Source organism: Astyanax mexicanus, chromosome 3 (genome assembly GCF_023375975.1).
Source record: "Astyanax mexicanus isolate ESR-SI-001 chromosome 3, AstMex3_surface, whole genome shotgun sequence".
NCBI classification, from domain to species: Eukaryota; Metazoa; Chordata; class Actinopteri; order Characiformes; family Acestrorhamphidae; genus Astyanax; species Astyanax mexicanus.
Genome location: NC_064410.1, coordinates 50,622,080 through 50,644,155, shown reverse-complemented (window position 1 = coordinate 50,644,155; position 22,076 = coordinate 50,622,080). Strand labels below are relative to the sequence as shown.

Sequence of the window (22,076 nt, the reverse complement as noted above, 5' to 3'; positions counted from 1 at the left end):
TGTGAAAAGACTTGATCTAAATGTTAGTTTCCTTGCTCACAACACTGATGCAATTCTAAACCAATAACAAACGTTTAAGTGGGTGCTCAAAAAAATGTTTTCTTTACTTCTGCAAAAACACCATTTATGAACATGGCTACAAATTCTAAAGATGCATTACTTGGAGTTTTTCCATACATATGCCTATAATTCAGAAAGAGATCGATATAGGTCGATTTCAGCACTTTATTATATATTACACCTTATGACTTCATTAGTATGGGTAATTCAACTAATATTCTAAGCAAGAGAGGGGATTCATTGCTCCAAGTCTTGTCTACATTTAAGGAACCTCAGTTAAGCAATTACTATATTTAGTAAGCTGATAAAAAGAGAACACTATGTATTCCAAATGGTTTCATTAATCAAGGACACTGACTAGTCAATAGCACCATCTGTCAAATGTGACAGACGCATATAAATGTAATTATTGCAGCACTACAAATCTTTTTGGCAGACCATTTTCATAAACAAATTTAACACACTGTGGCTTTTTCATGCTTCAGTGAATGAACAGAAAAAGGCACAGAAATAAACAGACTGATAAGACTTGTGGTTTGTCCGCACCTTTTGACTCTACATTGGAAGGTTGTGGTCTTGGCCTTATCTCACGAGACAAACCAGCATCTACAAGAACAGCAACAACGATTTAACAGATACAGTAGCATGCAAACATTAAGATAAAACAAACTTTCCTTTCAACAACCTTTCTGCAACATCCTAAATGATAACTTATCTTCCCTCTGCTCACAGGATGTACTTCTCTGTACCTAGGTCTGTCACAATAATTTTTTTTTGTGGATGATTTTTCATCCCAAATAAATATTGCGATAAACGATAGTCATTTTAAAATCATTTAAATTCCAATGACAAAATGATAATAAAACATAACAAAGCAATTATACTTTTTCAAATACAACAGCATTTTAAATAATCATAGTTTGAAAAATATATATTTTTTCTTCACCTACTGCAGTCCACATTGTTTGTGTGGAATCATATAGCATGACTGGCTAAAATACTGTTCACTGTTATATATGTGGACAGCATTCAAATGAACACAATAAACAATATTACAATGATCAAATATTATTGAGGTCATGTCTATTTTTTGTACGACAAGCCGATAATGTAATTATTGTGACAGGCCTATCTGTACCAGGTTATTTCTGACTTATTTTATTCCCGGTGTTTCAAATCCTGTTTTTAAGGGTAAGTCCTTCATGGTCTAAAGGGGGATTGGAAACTCCCATTACTTTTAAATTAGCAGCATTAAATCACCTCATGAGCAAATAAAGAAAGAAAGGAAGGATTACGTCATGGATAGATTTTTACATTGTTACTTCTGTAATAAAATACCAGCATCCTGAGTCTGGTCAATTTTGTTGTTTCTCACAACATAACTTATTTAGGCAATTGCTTGATTAAAATAATTCCTAGAAAAGGCTCATCATGTCTCAATAATCAGCAGTTTGTGCTCACCCAATCAGATTAACTAAAATGATATGGGCTGGACAATAATTTAATATCCATATTTATTGACACTATGCACATATAATATCTAAACAGTACAGACACATTCACCTCTTTAAAATATTTACAACACGACAGTATTAGGCAGAGCAGCTGCATGCCAATTTTCTGACTTCAGTAACTAAGGACTTGAGTCAATTGTAACCGTAAACCACACATCATCTCAAAGACAAATCCTACCTAATCTTGGACAACAGTTACCATGGCCAGGTAATTGTTCTTATAACAAGATGTATGATAAAAAAAAACACCCAGTACAACAAAGTACAAATAAAAATGTAAAAAGTACAAAAAAAGTCTGTAAATTCTGTTAACATTTTCATCTTATTTTTATGCATTTAAGCAGGATATAGGTTTTTTCTCTTTCAAATATTTTGTATTTTTCGGCCAATAAATGTACCTCAAACTATAAAAAACTGTCACAGGAGTAGTTACATCATTTACAGGTCACTGTCAACAGACGAGCACAAAAGGGCAGAACACTACAGGCTTCCGTAGCCTTGCAACGTCAGTGAGAGATGACATACCCAACAGGTGGTGTTTTTTTCCAATTCTTTAAATTCTGGCCAGTGACATTTTAACTAGGGGTGACCAACTTTTTGCATGCCACTGCACTTTACTGGTGAGATTACAGTCTGTTGGACATTTTTCCACAATGAATTTTCATTAGTGGTGGAAAAATATAAGAAAGTATGTATTTCTCTGCCAGTGTCTTGGGTCTGAAAGATAATTTTAAACAATATGAGTAAAATTTGAGAAAGACTAAGGCTGAAAGTTTACAAGATAAAATAAAACTAAAACCTACCATCTGTGTGATCTTCACCCCCTGTGAGATGACTGTTGAAGGGCTGGGGCAGAGTCATGGACTTAGAAGAATTGTCAGATGGAGTGGGAGAAGAAGGAGAATACAGAGGAGCAACATATGGCGAGGGCTGACTGCTAGCAGAGGAAGCGTGACTAGAGACATGTTCATTCAGAGTTGGAGGAGAGACCGGCTCATATACAGGTGCAGGGGAGAGGGGCCTGTTTACAGGTGCAGGGGAGATGGGTTCATATAAGTCTGAAGCTAAAGACAGACACTGCGAGGTTGTTCCTATTTGAGAATCAGGGGATAGGTCAGGGACAGGAAGTGACTGATGAACAGAAGAAAAGGGGAGGGGAGGCAGGTCAGGGACAAAAGGTGGGAGAGTGGGCAAAGGGATAGAAGTTGCTGTAATGCTCTCTGTGACTGATGTTTTTAAAGAATGTGTAGTGCAAATTTCAGCTGAAGTATGGATGTCTGTGGAAGATGGATCACAAGATATATCTTCATGCTTATCAAATGTATGAACATTTGATATAGTGAGTAGGGAGGAGACCGGAACAGAGGAAACAGAACAGGAATGGCTTCCACTCAGAGTACTGGATGATTCATCTAAAGAAAACAAAGGGCAAAGGATATTATAGTTGGCTCATTTAACGGAAAATATTAAATCATTAAACAATGAAGTTCACATCATCTAGATGCAGGAAAACCTCACCTGTTATCGCGGACATCTCAGGTACAGGGGTTTGCTCTTGCTGCACAGAGTTGTTCGCTGCAGCAGAACAGAGCGTAGGATCCTCAACATTATTACTGGTTTCTGTAAAAATAAAAGAGAAAAGGAGAAAAATTTATAGAATGTATTGAGTCTTGTAATGTTAATGTGGCTTCAGTGACCCACTTTTGGGTTAGGCTACAAAGAATATATTTCAAATCAAAAGGAGTCCCTCTCGAAGCCAAAACCTTAAGATGTTAACCAGGTGTACAGCTGCAACACTTAATCATGAACCTGGAGTTCAGTAATACTTAAAGTAATGAAGGCAGCCTGAAGGAGGAAAGGATCATTTGCTTTAATAGTTACCCTCTGATTCAGTGTTACAGCTGGGCTCGGGAGGGGCAAGGCTAGCTCTCAGGTCCGGCTGAGTCTGTTTAGTCTGCTGCAGTTTCAGCTGAGACAGGGCTGACAAAAATAAAATAAAATAGAATAATAAATACATCAAATACAAAACATAGTGTGGTGTATTAAAATGGTAAAACACTGTATTCCATATGAAAATCTATAAGGAGTCTGTCTGTACAAGAAGAATACTGGGTCATTCGGTTTGTTGGAGTACTGGGTTTGCCTGGAGTGAGGGTCCTGGGGTAAATGTTGGAATGTGGGCCAAGGGCCAAAAAACACCCCTCATCTGTTTAAACTTTAAACTTCTGGACTTATGCCTGGAACATATATGTCCTTTTACGGTAAAGAGATATGTGATATGCCTTGGTCTAATGTATAAAACCCTGGTAGCACAAAGAAAGAGGGAGAGAGATTTTTGGACACCTCGGATCGGGAACTTTTTCTCTCTCCACTGTAACTTCTGGAAAACCTGTTATAATAAAACCTAACCTGATTGATAAAAATAGAAGACAGTGTGTTAAGTCTCATTTCTTCAAGAATCATCCTTCAAGAGAAGACACCACAATAGCAACACAGTTCACCAAAGACATAGAATGTTTTGTATGTATAGTGTGTTCATCAGTTGGTGTTTAGTCAAGAAGTTACAACAATGTATCTCGTTACCGCTTCTTGTAACAAAGACCGACCATTTTTAATCAGGTTCGGAGATGTGTTCCTTTTTTCTTTACACTAGCTTAACTAAATAACACACATTGTAGAGCATACCTTCACTGACCGGTGCGATCCTTAAAGCTGTGAAGACTTCAGCAGGGACATGTAGTTTCTGGTATACATGGAAAAATAAAACGTTATTTTTTTTTTCTTATATAAAATAAGAAAATAAATAAATAAATAAATAAATATATATAAGACATGGTCATAAGTATTCAGACCCTTTGCTCATGATTGAGTAGAAGCACCATTTTGAACTAGTACAGCCATAAGTCTTCTTGGGAATGATGCAACAAGTTTTTCATTTGGGGACCCATACTTCCTTGCAGATCCTCACCAATTCTGTCAGGTTGGATGGTGAACGTTGGTGGACAGCTATTTTCAGGTCTCTCCAGAGATGCTCAACTGGGTTTAGGTCAGGGCTCTGGCTGGGCCAATCAAGAACAGTCACAGTTGTTCCGAAACCACTTTGTTATTTTATCTGTGTGCTTAGAGTCATTGTCTTGTTGGAGGGTGAATCTTCAGCCCAGTCTGAGGTTTTCTTTCAGGATATCTCTGTACTTGGCCACATACATTTTTCCTTCAATTGCAACCAGTTGTTCTCTCCCTACAGCTGAAGATGCCACCAAAGCATGATGCTGCCTACACCATGTTTCATTGTTGGGGTTGTATTGGGCAGGTGAGGAGCAGTGCCTGGTTTTCCCCACACATACAGCTTAGAATTAACACCAAAAAGTTCAATCTTCGTCTCATCACACCAGAAAATCTTTTTCTATAGTCTGGGAGTCTTTCATGTGGGCTTTCATATGTCTTGCACTCAGGTGAGGATTCTGTCAGGACAGTTGGGCAGTTCCTTCGACCTTATGATTCCCATTTCCTCTGACATGCTCTGTGAGCTGTAAGGTTTTATATAGACAGGTGTGTGCCTTTCCTAATCAAGTTTAATAAATTTAATTCAACAAAGCTGAACTCCAGTAAAGGAGCAGAACCATCTCCAGGAGGATCAGATGAAAAGGACAGCATGCGAGTTAAATATGAGTGTCACAGCAAAGGGTCTGAATACTTATGACCATGTGATAGTTCAGTTTTTCTTTTTAAATAAATTCGCCAAAATCTCTAAATTTTATTTCATTTTCTCTGTCAAGATTGGGTGCTTAGTGTACATTAATGAGAAAACAGAGGGAAAAATGTAAAGGGGTCGGAGTTTTTTCCATACCCACTGTAATTACTTATTTGTAGTGCTTGTACTGCTCAGTAACTCATGGACACTTATGTTTAGAGAGAATTTATGTTCCCTGACCAGAGCCTTGTAGCAGCCAAGATCCTAATAAACCAGTTCACTGAAAAACTTCCAACAGTTTGAGTTAAATTACCTTCATCCCAATCCCTGTGCTTTTCTCCACTGCTGCTAAGTGCACAGCAATCTCATTCAGCTTCTTCTCCAGGACTGCATCATTTGCAGTCCAACCTGGATATTTATGTTGCTGTAAGACAGGTGACATATCGCTTTCCCCGTTTAGTCACCAAAGATCATTGGAATACACAGTGAGAAATTACTATTATGTAGAAAAATACGATGCTGAAAAAGGTCATGACCTACCACATAGGCTTTTCTGTGGGCCACACTAGACATGTGGTCTACAGAGCACCTGACAGAGCACAGTTCACAGAAGAACAGCTTCTTTTTTTCATGTGAAACACATGTAATAAAATTTAATCCTGCAAAATAAATTTACATCATTAAGTTTTCACTTCTTAATAAAATCCTTCTAAAGTGATATATATATATATGTCAAAATGAATAATGATGTCAATAACATAAACACTGTTGTCCACAATCAGGTGGTACTGACCAATTAAATAAGTGCGCTTTTTCTTTATCATCTTTTTTGCATTTTTTGTTTGTGTTGTAGATTTTTGTCTCTGCTGGTTCTGGTCCTGCTGCGGTGGTTCTGTACACACTAATTGAATAGAAGCATTAATTATTGGCATATCTACACTATAACATGATGGTCAACAACTTAGTTATCATAAGAATTAATCATTTAACAAAATTATATTTCGTCATCTCTCTGCATCTCACCTGTTTCACTACTGCTCTGAGAAGGTTCTGGTTCCTCTGCTTTGGTCAAATTCTCAGCACCTTAAACATACATCAATACAAACACAAATCTTAAGCCAAAAAAGTAACACTCAACTAATAAACTGTTAAGTAGTTTGAGCTATGATTGTTTAGCCTGCTGGAGCACTCTGAGCCCCCTGGTCCTGAAGTTAGCTACCATTCTCAATTTGTCTGTCTTATCCCATATTTGCAAAGTTGAGAGTAACCATTTTGAGCTCTTTTTAATGACCTCTTTTGGGGTGGTCAAGGTAAATTCCTGTGTCTGTAATGGTTAACTCTCTGTATCTCACCTGTGTCTCTACTGGTCTGCAAAGGTTCTGGTTCCTGTGCCGTGGCTGAATCAGCAACTAAAACAAACAATACTTAAGGTAAACAAAAAAGATATCATTTCATATGGAATTGTTTGGTCTGTCCTGTTCAGAGCCTTAAATATTCTCAATGAATCATAAACTGCAAGAGGGAATCCAAAACCTGTCAAACAGTCCAAAGACTACTTTGCCTGATTAATTTATGTCACAACAAACCCCTACTTTGGTCTAGTGAGTCTTTTGAATAAATTTTTTTTCTAGTTCTTTGTGAAATACTATAGTCTCTCTATACTATAGTTGTAAATGCATGGTGCATATGAAACTGTTTCTCAGTCTGCCTTGTCTGCAGTAGATAGTAAAAGAAAATGCTCAGATACATGATGTGAAAGATGTAAAATCTCCATGTCAACCCGTGAGTTCATGGCCTCGCCCACCTCGGCTCTGGACCGCCGACAGGCGGAGCTTACAGCTCTTGTTTACAGAGCTAGTTAGCGTTGGCTATCTTGTGTAAGTAATTATAGGTTTAAATCAGATCTCTGGATGATTCCACGTTTTACTGTGTATTTATGCATGTGTATGTATGTACATATAAATATTAAATTAATTAATTTCTACACTTAATATGCCATACCATATGTCTGTCTTTGTAAAAGAGCATAATATACAAATATCTCCTATTAATGCTAAAATACTTTAATGTGTGACAGCATCCTGAATCATTACTACATCTCTGCTGTTTGTAACAATGTGAAAATCGGATAAAAATTAGTAGAGTTGTAATAAACATCTTTCTCAGTGTAAATGAATGCACTGGGGGCACATGGTTGCCTCCTCCAATATGGCGACCACGCTGAAATACCAGCTCAAACAGACGGCGTCAGTCAATGCTGGCACAGATTGGGTAGGTAATGCCAAGGTGTACTTCCGCCCACACTGTCGCAAACAGTTTGTACACAGTGTTGTCACAAGTAAGGATTTTAATTCTAAATTGACAGTGTAAAATGCACAGTTTATATATCAACTGCTCAAGGACAAAGACAATTACTAATAATTATGAATTAATAATTATTATTAATTATAAATTATTTTCTGGTTGATGTTTGTATTTTGTTTGTAATTTATCTCCCACTCTATCTAGATTACAGAAAGATAAACTAATAAAATGTGAAGTAGATTAGACTTGGTATATGTAAAAATAAATAAATAAAAACACCACAGGCTTATACATTTTAACAGATTATTTTCCAATTATAATTAGTTTAAAACACCTATCAGTCTATCTAGAATTCAGAAAACGGAAGTTAAGCTTGATGAGTGATCTCACAGCGCCGAAAACTGTTGACAGCCGTGGCTGCCCGATCTGTGCCCCCTGCTCATTTTGCAGTGCGCATGTGCGGCACAAATCGGGTAGTGACAAATGCGGTGTCTATGTATATGGGGCCTCACAGCTTGCTTTCAGGGGGGAGGTCATGGGAAGTCATGAGACACAGGAAATAAGCCACCTTCCAGCTGTGCATCCATCATATATCATTCAGACATGGTACAGCTTAAAACAGTTGGTTCAGGGTGCAAATCATGGGGGGTATTGGGGGGTCAGCCAGGTTGTAGGTACTATTTTTGGCGCTTTTAAAGTGGAACAGAACATTCGGATGGCAATCCACGTTCTGTTTTATATGGACCGTTCGTGATTTCTGCTCACCCTAAGCAGAAATGTATAAAACTCTTAAAACAATTTATTATCTACTACAGTCTAAAAAGGGAACTGTGATTTAACATAGATAATATTTGTTTTAATGCAGGTAAACTGCTAAGGTGGAATGGAAATGTGTTTTAAGGCGGAAGGGAAATGGGAACAAGAAACTAAAAGCTTCATACGCTGCAGTAAATACACCTAGTGAGGAATTAATGTTAGACTATTGGTGAGGCTTCATAAACCAACAGAATATAGATAATTATTCTATGTGTATGCAACAGATGGAATGAGACCTTTAAAAAGTAAAGAGAAGGAATAATAAAGGTGTAAGCCTGACTATCCCTCCCCCCTGATGCTGCTCGTTTCCCTCTAGTTATGCCTTTGTTTGCCCATATTTGCAGAGTTGAGCTTAACCGTTCGGAGTTATTTCCTTTACTCCATTGGGGTAGAATCAGTTCTTTGCTGTTAAAAACACTAAAATTTCCATCTGTTCCTGTGGGCATTATATAAACAGATTATTAATATATATCACATTATACATTACTATTACATTACTAATACACAAAAAAACGTAAAAAAAATAGTTTTCTATTTGTTCTTACTTGTTGCAGTCTGCTCCTTCTGTTTAGGAGAGTCCTTCTCCACAACCTCAAGAACATTTCACAAAACATTTTCTTAACAATATGACAATATCTTTTTATAGATTATAAAAATGAAGCTTTTTAAAGCTCATTACAGTTACAATAGCAATAAAAACCTTGAAGTGTCCCCAGCCTTCGAGATCCTGCACAATTTGTGCTTTTTCCTTGAGCTCTGAGATTTTAGAGGTCAAGCTGACTTGGTCTGTCCACTTTTCCACTAGATGTGGGTGTTTATCTTTCTGTTGAAAAAAAAAACAAAAAACAAATGGCATATAATATTAGACAAAAACAGCACGACTGGGTTTGCTTAAAGCATGATCATACAAAAAGTAGGAATAAGACTGAACGCTCCCTCTACAAGATAATATGAGAAGCCCAAAGACATTTTTGTGAAACTGAGCTCAGGGTTATAATGAGCACAGGGGCACTATGAGCAAAATATAACAATATGGTGAAAGAGTATACTGGCTTACCATGTAGTTGAAGCGGTGGCGTGGGCCTATCAAATGGCCTACATAACTCCTGGTGGACAGCATTGAATTACAGCATGAGCACAGGAAAGAGTTCTGACCAGAGAAACTGCGGAACTCTGTTACCATATTTAAGCCTGGATAGAGAAAAGACAATGATTTACTCAAAAAAAAAAAAAAAAAAAAGGGAAAAAATAGATAATTTCACACAAGGACTGGGCCAATGTGTCACGGTTGTTAGCACACCCCTTGAACAATAATACACTGCCTGGCCAAAAAAAAAAAAAAAAAAAAGTGACCGCCTAGGTTTAACTAAGCTCAGGTCTAGGTTCAGCAACAGTATGTGCTAAAAGAATGAGGTCAGCTGACTACATGAATATACTAATATAGACCAGGTTATACCATCAATAGATTTTTTTTCTTCCCTGATGTCACCCTGATGGTATATTCCAAGATGACAATGTCAGGATTCATGGGGCTGGAATTGTGAAAGAGTGATTCAGGGAGCATGTGATCATTTTCACACATGGATTGTTCACCACAGAATCCAGATCTTAACCTCATTGAGAATCTTTGGGATGTGAGGAGAAGACTTTGTGCAGCGGTCAGACTCTACTATCATCAATGCTGCAAGATCTTGGTGAAAAAAATAATGACATTGCAGAAGCTTATTGAATCAATGCCACAGTGAACGTGTGCTGCAATCAAAGCTAAAGGCGGTCCAACAAAATATTGGAGTGTGTGACCTTTTTTTTTGTGGCGATTTTTTTTTTTTACCAGGCAGTGTATCTAACAAAATTTATTCACCAATTGTGACAATACATGGGTCTCTCAACATCACTGGACAGACATTTGAGATCACTTTTCTTTTTCCAATTGCTTTAGAACTCCTACGCTTGAAAGGTGCATTCTCCCAACTGCTGTATTCAGAACTCTCTAGCGTGATCAATAGTGCAAGGGGTCACTACTTGAATCTGTATGGCAGGTTTTGTCATTTGAAGAATCCTTTGTTGCAGTCTACCACCAACTGTTCCTTCCATCTACATCCAGGGAGGTTAGCTACACCTTAAATATTCCTGTATCTGCAGGATGACCAACACAAACTGTGCAGTAACAGTTGAGCTTCTGTCTTTGACTTCACATCTAAAAGGTGGAGCAGCTACAGTGGTATGAAAAAGTTTGGGCACCCTTATAATGTTCATGCTTTTCTTTTATAAATCATTGGTTGTTCAGATCAGTAGATTTAGAGTTTTAATTCAATACATCATATAGCAGACCAACACAGTGATATTTGAAAAGTGAAAGAGTTTGTAGTTCTTCCAGTGTCTGGTAAAAAAAACAAAGCGCTCGGAGAAACCCATTCACAGCCCAAAGAAGGCACGTTCAGGCCAATTGGGTATTGGTTGAAATTGCCCTCCAATTGTGTTTGTATGTCTGTGTCTGTCTGCCCTGTGATGGATTGGCGGTCTGTCCAGGGTGTATACTGCCTTCCGCACGATGCTGGATAGACTGTTCTCAGCATCCTTCGCCTCTGCTTAGCTGAGATTTTTCATGGCCTCCCACTACAATTACTTTGTTCTCAGGTCATCTGAGAGTTGTTCTGGGGCTCTAATGTTGCCACAGAAAATGCAAAGAGAAGAAAAACTTGCAATTGGCCACCCTAACCCTTTCTCATAATTGGATTTCCCTGTGTATAAAAGGTCAAGGGTCAGTGAGCTTACCAAAAAAATTGTTTTTCAATAATTAGCGCTAAAGGTATTCAAATTAAAAAACAACAAGGGTGTCCAAATTTATGTACCAGTCTAATTTTATTTAAAGAAACATTGCAAACTGTAAATCCTATAAACTTCCCTTTCACATCAGTGTGTTCATCTGCTGTATGATATATTTAACTGAAATTGCTGATTCAAAACAACCAATGATTTATAAAGGAAAATCATGAAAATGATCAGGGGTGCCCAAACTTACACTGTAACACTGTAGGTAGGAGTGTATAATAGAGTGGAGTGAGTGGATTCACAGCAGCTCTACTGAGTCTGATCTACTCATACAAGAACAAATAACACTAACAGCCCATCCCCACCATGTCAGAATGAAAACGAGAATGAGCAGCGTTGAGAATATCCAGCCATCTAATACTTTCTCTGAAGGGTCTTAACCATTGAAGAAAATGGTAAAAGGACTATATTAAAATATACAGCACATGCACAGCTAAGCATTTCCTCTTTCCAAATTGTTGAAGGTGGAATATGCATATGCAGCTACACTAGTGTTTATTTCATGATAAGGTTTTTCAAATATGGTGTTGGCCTTTTGTTGTCCTTCCCAGGACATGCCTGTACGAAAGAGAGGGGCCTCTCGTTTCCACATGTTTTTTTAGGAATGAGATCAGGTAAATTCTTCCAGCTTCAGTAAAAAAAAAAAAAAAAAAAAACATTAGCTATATAGGTGGGAGTTTGTAAACTAAGAAACGGAGGATGGAAAATCAAACTGGTGGTAATCTCTCTGCAGGCATCCTGGGTTCTTCATCATCAATGTTCTTACCAATGACACTACAAATATATACATTTTAATTCATGCATATTATATGATTAACATTGATGTCTCTCTTAAAACGATATTTTATTCTCAAGGGATCTCTTGATTAAATAATATTTTTAAGAAGTACTAACCGATTACAGGCTCTGTTCTGGCAGGACTTGTGAGGTAAGACCATAAATGAGGTGAACTCCGAACAGGATCATCAGAGTCTAGAACAAAAATTAACATAATTATGAATAAACAGGTTTTTTTGATTGTATAAAAATTATGAAAACTTTTTTTTTGTACACACCGTGTTTAATTATTGTGTCAGATTTGGAGTCCTCCTTTACCACTGTTTCTCTGAGTGGATCACAAGGTTTATCATTCTCTGTTGCTCTCATGGTGTTTTTGATTGCTGGAAACGACACACAACATGCAGCAATTAGTCATGCACTTCTGTAGACGAACTGATACAGAAATGTTTCCCATAATTACTGAAATATATGCACTTTTATTTTGTCATTTAATGTTTAATAGTTTCAAAGTAATTGCAATTTATAGGATAACTGCAATTTATAGAAGATTAACCAATCTCAACAAACAATTAAAAATATTTACTGGTAGCACACCAAATAGAATTAACACCAGTGTTATAAGCACTAAAAGATTATATGAAATTAATAGAGCATTCAATACAGAGGTAAAATAAATGTTACATAGCTACAAGTTAAATCAGATTTAAATATTTTACTGCCTTGTAGCCTCTCGTCACATTTGGAGCCAACAGATGAGAAAGCTGCCATTGTGTTTTGGTCACTGATGTCTGACGTCATTTCCTGCAGAAGGTCCCTCAGTTTTGTCAATGCTTGACATACCACAAATCACAGAAAAAAGAAATGTTATATGCACATTGCCCAGTATTATTCAATCAAAGTTCTCAAAAAAAAATGCAACTGTTCTGCTCACCAGTTATAATGGGAGCATATAAGATCTGATTGTAATCTTCAGCGTTCAACTCTAATATCTAAGAGGAAAGGAAAAGCATTAATAAGGGAAAAAGTTACAAAAATATTGTATGCAACCATGCAAAATCTTTAAATTGTAAATAATCAAATTAGGAGCAAGTTTAATTTGCATATATTAGGTTCAATGGTTTATATTTATTTAAAAATCATTAAAGTTATTAAAATGAATTAGAAATAGAAAGTATTTCAAGTATACAACCTAAAAACATGATTGTCTACTTTTAAGGTTATGTCAAAGAATGAAACTCTTATTCACTGAAAGACGGCATATAAGTCAGACTTTCAAGTTTTTGCTTGAAATGTCAGACCGTTAATAAGCTGGCAGAGGAGCTGAAGAACAGCAAAAAAAGGAAGCAATGTAAAAAAACAAAAACACCTGTGCTTCTCCATATCCATCTCTCTTCTCCAACATAACGGCACTGAATTTCAACCATTTTGTCTTCAACTTTTTTTTGGCCAGCAGAGGAGTGTATTTTATAGAACTCTAAAGAGAACACAAAGATAAAACCAACACGAGTGTAAACAGCAATCTGTATTGAGGTTAGTTATAAAACTTGGATTAATACTGTTGGCAGGGTGTCTATATTTACCAGATACATTTTTTGATGTTCACGATTGGTCAGGTGTTCAATTATGGAGTCCTCTTTAACTCTCTCTGTGCATGAAATACACAGGTAATATGGTGGCTTCCCATCAGTGTGACACTCAACAACAGAACTCAAACCTAAAATGCACACAAAAAAAACAAAAACAAACAAACAATGGTTTAAAAAAAAAAGTCAAGCAAAAAGCATCACTGTTTACTGAAAGTTTACTGGAATTACAATTAAAAGCCTAATCACAAGGTCACATCGTTAGGAATGTAGTGTTGCACACAGGCTGCAATAATTAAGGCTGAAGATTAAATAAAATAAAATAGTCCAAAATAAAGAAAATCCAAATCCAATTTATTGTTCTTAGTATACAAGTATAAAAAATCAAGCTGGTCTGAGGGTTTTTTTAATAAGATACTCTCAATAGCAAATTGGCAACAATGGCTAACTGGCAATGTTAATGGTAATGTTGTGTCTTCTTGTCTCTTGTGACTCCTCTTTGGGTGTTCTTGGAAGGCTGTTGTTTCTTGAAATAAAACTCAGTGCACACTGCCCTCTTAACTGGAATGTTAATGTGTGGGAGAGAGCGTGTCAATTCTCGGTGTCCCAGGTTTTCTCTCTCTCTCCCAGTCTTGTGGTCTAAACCGTTTAAATAGTCCCTCACAGTCACTCCTATAGCTCTCATACCTAAAGAATTCCAACCACCCTATTTACAGCTTTACCATATATGTAAATATGACCTTTTGAGAAGCGGCATGTTGTTTACCTGAAACCACATGTGACATGCCAATCATGTATAGAAATGGACTTCTCAGAAATAGTTTAGCTGGACACATGAACTTATCTGGGCTAAAGGCCTCACAAACAAGAAGTGACAAACATCCATAGTACAGAATACACCTCAGTAATTCAGAGCTAAATTATTAATTTTTTCAATAACAGATGGATGGGACTGTGCTGGTTAGAGTGAGTAGGTTCTGTTGTTTAATATGATATGTGGAATATGGTTATCGTTTACTCGAGTCCCTAGTTATTACATTCACACCCCTCCGGATGCAATTGTCGGCCCAATGCTAGCTAGGTTACAGACTGCTGGTGTCAAGGGAGACGGCTAATAGTTAACTGGTATCATTTTTTTTATAATGTATAATGCTTCTCATTTAACATCCTTTTTGAGCTCATCTGCTCACACAACATTAATGTTGTGAAAAAGGCCTTTTGCTGCTTACTGTAGCTACCCAGGCTTACTTTGTAACCTACTTTGTTGGTCAACCTCTTCTGAAGGTAATAATGGTCCTGAATTTCACTTTTATACACATTCTTATGCTGTTTGTAAAAATTGAGATTTATTAACTAATGTTTCCCTCAGAAAAGTTCTTTGCTTGAGCAATGCACTTCTACAAATGTGTCGTGATCAGACATCAACATGGTATATAAACTAAAGACAGTCTGAGACACTTGGTATGGGTGAAGGAAAGTCTGGCTACACCTCTGATCCCTACAGCGCAGACTCTAGTTAACTTTGACGACACAACTTTCTTAATTTCTACAAAACAGAGGGGAATAAAACCACAGCCTGCATGCTATATGCATTGCTTTTGTGCATACAAATAATCCATTTTACTAGACATGACCATCTTATGGCATTATATAGGCTGTGCACGTCTAAGCCATTTTTTAAGGCTAGTGATATACTTGCATTTTTATAGACAGCTGGCTACTCTGCAAACGTAACTTCACAAACTGACCTGTTGAGTTTGCTGAGGTCAGGGTTAGGGTTAGGGTTAGGTTAGGGTTAGGGTTAGGGCAAGGTTTTGCCAACTGTCTTTTTTGAGCATATTCATTAATGTGCAGCAAGTACTTAATTACCCCTATCTGTATGGGTTACACACCAGCAGACGGGTAAATAGCTGGGTGCAAGCACTGTCCCAACAGTTTTGTGTGTTACACACGCTAGCACACTGTAGCTTTATTTTCTGAAGCTGTACACAACCAATGCACCAAACGAGTTTCTTAATGCATTGCCAGCTACAGGCTGCCAGAATGCATTTGGGGGTTAGGGGCCTTGGCTAAAAGTTACTGTAGCTGTGAAAAACTCTTATCAAACTTTTATCAAACAATCGTACCAAGACTGTAGCACTAGCCCTTCAAACCTAAACATTGGTTATCTTAACACAAAATTTCTAAATTCAATAGCAGTTATAGTGACTGAAATCATTACTGATCAGAAATTCAATGTTCTGTGCCTGACAGAAACCTGAATTAGGCCAAATAAATATTTTACATTAAATTAAGCCACCCCTACAGGCTAGAATTATATTACACAATCCGAGAATGTGATACCTTAGTTTGCAATCAGAGACACTGTGATAATTTTACTTCTTTTGTGCTCCTTTACACCAATATAATAGTAACAAAAAAAAGAATGCATTTTCTTTAATTAATATCTACAGACCACCAACGCCCTATATCAAATTTTCTAAATAATTTAGTGATTATGTTGCAGATTTAGCAGTATGTAGGGATTAAATTATTATAGTAGGAGACTTCAACATTCATTTTGAAAAATGGGATGATTCATAAAAAAAGACATTTCACATCAATTTTAGACTGCTTATTACTGTAATCATACTCTGGATTTAGTTTTGACCCTGGGTGTTAGCATAGATAACCTTAATTTCAGATCACTACCTTATTTAATTTAAGTAACATCTTAATACACACAAACAAACTCATAATACACACAAACATCCCCCAGCTACTCTATCAAATGTTCAATAAATGCCCTTTACAGTCCACCAATTTACAGATAAAAATCAACTACAAAATGTACTCTCCTGTAGGCCCATTAGAATTAGACAAACGAACCGAATGTTTATAAAATGCCTTTCGCTCCACCTTAGATGGTGTAGCACCCCTTAAAACAGAGAGACATAAAACAGAGACAGAAAAAGCTGGAAGTGTTTCACTCTGCGTTTAAAGACAGTCTTTTTGAATATAGAAAATAACTTAATAAAGCCCACTCAGGGTATCTGGCCTCACAAATCGAGACTGATAAAAATAATCCTAGAGCTCTCTTTAGTGTTATTTCAAAACTGACTAAAAACCAGGCAGGTACTGAACCTTAGAAACCACTGTTAATGATAACTCATTGCTCACCCTGGGGCATGTACCTAAAGCCTTTAAAACAGCAGTAATTAAACTTTTGATCAAGAAACCAAATCTTGATCTTGGTGTACTGTCTAACTATGGACCTATTTCAAACCTTATATTTAATTCTAAGATTTTATAAAAAGTTGTGGCCCAACAACTTTGCTCTTAACTGCGAAGAAACCAGATCTACTTCTCAATCTAAGTGCAGCTTTTGATACAACATATACTTTTCTTTTAGTAAGATTAGAGAACATGGTCAGTATAACTGGAACTGCCTTACTGTTTTTATTTACATTATATAAGCTCCCACTGGGCAAAGTCATAAGAAAACATGATTTTAATTTTCATCGTTATGCAGATGACCCACAGCTCTTCATATCAGTCAAAACAGATGATAGAGTGAGAATAAAGAAAATCGAGGGATGGGTAAAAGATATAAAATGTTGCACAACTTTCACCTATTAAATAGTTTTCGAATTTCTCATATTAGACCCCAAAGCTGCTAGAAATAAATCAGACTTAACGTTAAATTTGGCGGACTACCCAGTCTCACCTGGTTCAGCAGCTAAAAATCTTGCAGTCATCATAGATTCAGATTTAGCATTCGATAAACACATATCTAATGTTACTAGAACAGCTTTGCTAGACCTCTGTAATATTGGCAGGCTAAGAAATGCCTCATTCCTGCATGACAGAGAAAGGTTTGTACATGCCATCATTAGGTCAAAGCTAGATTATTGTAATGCACTACTGTGGGGATGTTTCTGCAGTAACTTAAATAAACATCAGCTAGTTCAAAATGCAATAGCCAGGGTCCTTACTAAAACTTGAAAATTTGACCATATTAGTCCAGTTCTATCAGCATTGCACTGGCTTTCAGTCAAATTCCACATAGACCATCATCTCCTATTATGAACCACCATGATAACATGGAACACAAGGTATTGGTTTCTTAGTAGCTCCCAGAATTCAGAGGAGCTCTGCAGGAGGAAGAGCTTTCTCTTATAAAGCTCCCAAACTCTGAAATAATCTCCCTGAATATGTTCGGCACTCAATCTTTAAGTCTAGACTAAAAACTTACTCTAGTTTAGTTTTAGGTAATTAATGTTTTTTCCTTTAGATAAGGCTGCAGATCCAGGGGTTCATGGACATAGGGGATTGTGGTAAACTGAGATGCTGGTGTTGTTCTCCCACTGCACACGGTCACTCAGGTTTGTGGTAGGTGGAGTCGAAGGATGTCGGCGTTTCAGGGAGCCTCCGTGTCTGTTACCTTCTGGCTCTTTGCCTTTAGTTAGGCGGTTTTATTCAGATCTGCCGGAGTCATTAGCCACACTCTGATAATGTTATATTCTCTGTTTTATGCCAAGCTCAGACTACACCACATTTTTGTCCCTCACAATGTTCACTATGTCAGATTCAGCAGTTATCTTCAGTTTGCGTCGTTCTCGGGGGACTGGCAACACTACACATTAGTCACTGACCAATCTTCATATGCGTCCTCGCGTGAGTTCGTAGGTCATCGCGGGGGAGAAGAACAGAATCTGACAATCATGGCTACAGAAGCCCTTTGTGTGAGGGTAGTGCTTTTGTGCTGAAGAAACTTAAAAAAAAAAAAAAAAAAAAAGGGGTAAAAGCGACTTTGGGCTCATTTTTTGGGTGACCCAAATGGACATTACATGTTTTTTGTACTCCAGAGGGAACTTAAGGTAAGGTAAAGATGTAGGTACTTAGGTTTCAGTGCCAGCGCTCTGTCTTCCTATTGGTCAGGGAGCAGGTCGCGGAGCAGCATGTCAAACTAAGCGATAAAATACAAAAAATTCTAACATGCTAGTCTTTCTGTCAGACGCTCCGACGCCGTCGCTCACGTCAAATTACTGCTCTTTGACTGTGTCACACTACACGGACCTTTGTCACTCGCGACACTGAAATTCGGATCCGACGCACGCAATGTGTCGGCGCCGAGAAAATCGGGTCAAAATCGGGCTAAAATCTTGTAGTTTGATCCGGGCATTACATAAAGAACACAGAAAGGCAGAGGGATGGAATTTGTTTTGTCTGGATTTATCTCTTTTACATGTATCGAGATGCCCTTTTCCTGATGTTGCCCCGTCTCTGATGTTGCCCCGTCTGGCTCTCCACTGCCCGCTGTGTCATAAACTAGTACCTGTTACATTAGCTATAGCTCCAAATTATCTCTCTGTACTGTTGTTTTGTTCTGTTGTACTGTACTGTTTGTTTCTATTAAGCAGGTCGACCCGAGGGGGATTTCTCTGACTGAGGTTTCGTCCTCTTAATGTAAGGGAGTTTTTTCTTGCCACCGTGTCACAACAATAATTGGCATCTCTGTGGTGCTGCTCATAAGAGGCGTGGACCTGTTTTTTTCTTTGTAAAGCTGCTTTGTGACAACTTTTGTTGTAAAAAGCGCTATATAAATAAAATTTAATTGGAATTGAAGACAGAAACACTGTTCCAACCATCACTTCCTGCACGTCCAGAGAGTTAAAGTGATGATCTTCCAGTCCCAACTCACTTCTCAAACCTTCAGGCCACAACTACTTAATGCTTTTAAACTGTCACACAAACTCAGGAACACCAAAGAACATCAAATTAGCTACTAAGCTATTAAAAGGCTTTAAACCTATTTGAGACTGTGGTCACAGACTTTACAAACCCATGTACCTAAATCTATGTAGACCACCATAAAGAAGATAAAAGTGCAGGGGTGAGCTCAACTGCCAAGCAACTTGTAGGCCAAGAAAGACCTCCACTGCTGATGGCAGAAGAATCCTCACTACTCCTTAATTATCTACTGAGCAAATCAGAAACAGCCTTTAGAAGGCAGGTGTTTGTCAAGAGACTACTAGCCATAGAAAAACTAAATGCAGATAACAGAAGCACCTAAAAAGGACCTTAACTGATCTTGCAGACAGATGAGACCAATATCCTTGTATCAAAGGCTATGTTCCCACAGCAGGTAGAAGTGACATCAGATTTTCTGACTAAATTGGAGGTTTATTTTAGATTGTTCATACAAGCTTTTTAAAAATAAACAAATTTACTACGCGACTGAAAGATTTGTGCTTTGTAAGTGATGCAAACTACACATTTGTGTTAATGACATAAATGTTTCAAGCTAGATTTGAGCCATATTTACCTGCAGTGTGAATGTAGCTAAAATGGAGGACAAAAAAAGTGCCTTTTCTGTATTGATGCTGTCCCTCCCATAATTTTGGTGGACAATTTTAGTTCTCCTTCTTTTAATTATTTATTGCAACCCAGTCACTTAATTTAAATCCAAATAAGCATGCAGTCAATCTGCAAAAAACTTAAGGGGAAAAAAAACGTAAAATAAGCAAGCGATAAAGATGGCTGCATTAGAGGTTTAGCAAAGGATCACTACAGGAGATACTCAGCACCTACTGATGTCTGCAAGTTGCAAGCCTCATGTTCACAGCATGCAAGAGATATGAAACAAATTATCTTAAAAAAAAAAATAATAATAATAAAAAAAATACTTCAAAAAGCATCTTTAAAAAGTACCACTCTTTAAGCTCTAAACTCTCTATGATGCAAGGGCCTCTGGAAACAGGAAGGAAGCAAACCTTGCATGCAATTAGACCAGAGAATAATTTGGTACAAGAACATACACATTATTTTAAAGTCAATAGAAGTCTTTCAACAAAATGCAACCATCAATGGCCAGCATCCCCACTGATCTGTTGGCAGGTAAATATTACACTGGTTTTGGTCTTTATTAGTAACACAATACTGTAAGATGGTTATCCTGCATTCAGATTCCTTTTTCCTATACTCCATATGCCCTGTTCTACTCGCTCGATTTACAATAATAATCCATATATACTCTTATTTGTCTTATGGTTATTAATCTTGATTTTAGTGGTAAAAGCAGCCTAGAAGCTTTCAGAGAATAGATCATACTGGAAGGAACACACTGTACTGTCCTGCATGATATAAATCATTTCCGTTAATAGTACACTCTGATCTTACTGTAAGCTTTAGCCTTGATATTAATGAGCAAATGATCACCACCTTTTCTCTACATCAGTTAGACTTTCACACCTTTGCTGAAGAAGCGAGAGAGGGGACTTTAAATAAAAAGCTAGATTTCAGCAAGGTGCGGTGCGCTGCTCTCGCGCTGGATCGGTCCGACAGCAACATCTATCAGTTAGGAAATCAGTGAACACAGCGGAGACGTGTTAGCTTGCAAACGTATGTGGGGCTAATAGTATTAACAGCTTTAGAGAAGGTTTAGAGTTGTTTAGTCTGGATGGACATTGTTTTAAAGGCGCATTCCACGGCTCTGGTGTGGGAGCATTTTTGGCTTTAAGCCAAATTAGTGAGTAGAACAATCAACGAGAATGAGCTGGTATGTTTACTTTGTTTCAAAACAGTGGCAACAAAATAGAAAGATCCCATTTTAAAGCACAACCATCCAGCCTAATTTTCCAAGCTGAATATTGAATATAAACATTGTTAACGCAGAGAGATCCTGCCTCAAGCCCCACACGGTAACCATGTTGTTCCTTGCTCAGAATTTGTCTGACAGTTACATTAAAAAATACATTTATAGCAAGAGCACTGGCCTGTTGGCAAAGCTAGACAGCCAGTCATCTACCTTTTCACGGCCGCATACTTTCAACTACGTGACACTAGTAACCTCCTCCACCTTACAGCTAAGTTTCTGTCCGTTTACGATCCGATCAGCAACATTTGACACAGACAACAACTAAACGTCCCTTTTCAAAATGTACTATTCTCCTACCAATGCTTAAGCTTTTGACAGGAGTCATCAGGTTGGCACCTCCCTTCGTCAGTGTTTTGGTGAATTAGGCTCACAACACCTCCAGAAGGTTCAGCAGTTAATTCTGGTTCACTAGGCTTACCACATAGGGCATGACAAGATTTTATCCACACATACAATTATCCCCAACATTACACGTAAACAGCCTACGTTTCGTGCCCTTCTCCAAACAACCTCATTCCTTTTAATCCACAACCAATGACTAGATCTTTTCAGCTACTTTAGAGCGTTCACTCATGACTGCACACAGCACCTGACCTCTGAACCCGAAATCCACAAACACAGATGTGGTGCAAAACCACCAACACCCATCGCTACTCATTTTACATAAGGCTGCCACCCATGTGCTTACCTCAGCCAACAAATATGAATCTCTCAAACCTTTCCTTTCATCAGCTCCATCGATCTTATCCTTAAATGGCACAGTTATCTTTATAAAATAAACCATTCATTTAAAGTCATATATTTTAACTACTCTGCTCTCAGAATACAACAATGCAATGCGTAACATTTCTTGCCCA

At 37.6% G+C, this 22,076-nt stretch overlaps 2 protein-coding genes across 3 annotated transcripts in view; one reads left to right on the top strand and one right to left on the bottom strand.

Annotated features, from left to right (window-relative positions):
* The window catches only part of rad21b (RAD21 cohesin complex component b), a 634,821-nt gene that overhangs the window by 298,705 nt on the left and 314,040 nt on the right, over window positions 1-22,076 (top strand). The gene's annotated exons all lie outside the window — the stretch shown is intronic.
* The window catches only part of LOC103038962 (uncharacterized), a 59,881-nt gene that overhangs the window by 12,353 nt on the left and 25,452 nt on the right, over window positions 1-22,076 (bottom strand). Inside the window, exons 32-50 of one of the 2 annotated variants that reach the window (XM_022683292.2) lie at window positions 13,578-13,711; window positions 13,364-13,471; window positions 12,929-12,986; window positions 12,714-12,827; window positions 12,273-12,377; window positions 12,112-12,189; window positions 9,443-9,576; window positions 9,086-9,208; window positions 8,931-8,976; window positions 6,618-6,674; window positions 6,289-6,348; window positions 6,059-6,166; window positions 5,806-5,924; window positions 5,579-5,689; window positions 4,260-4,317; window positions 3,456-3,554; window positions 3,093-3,194; window positions 2,378-2,986; window positions 607-666 (exon numbers count right to left, since the gene is read on the bottom strand). In XM_022683292.2, the coding sequence (XP_022539013.2) occupies window positions 607-666; window positions 2,378-2,986; window positions 3,093-3,194; window positions 3,456-3,554; window positions 4,260-4,317; window positions 5,579-5,689; window positions 5,806-5,924; window positions 6,059-6,166; window positions 6,289-6,348; window positions 6,618-6,674; window positions 8,931-8,976; window positions 9,086-9,208; window positions 9,443-9,576; window positions 12,112-12,189; window positions 12,273-12,377; window positions 12,714-12,827; window positions 12,929-12,986; window positions 13,364-13,471; window positions 13,578-13,711 (2,283 nt within the window). The remainder of the gene's footprint in view (window positions 1-606; window positions 667-2,377; window positions 2,987-3,092; window positions 3,195-3,455; window positions 3,555-4,259; window positions 4,318-5,578; window positions 5,690-5,805; window positions 5,925-6,058; window positions 6,167-6,288; window positions 6,349-6,617; window positions 6,675-8,930; window positions 8,977-9,085; window positions 9,209-9,442; window positions 9,577-12,111; window positions 12,190-12,272; window positions 12,378-12,713; window positions 12,828-12,928; window positions 12,987-13,363; window positions 13,472-13,577; window positions 13,712-22,076) is intronic. The other variant, XM_007245692.4, reaches the window with a different exon arrangement.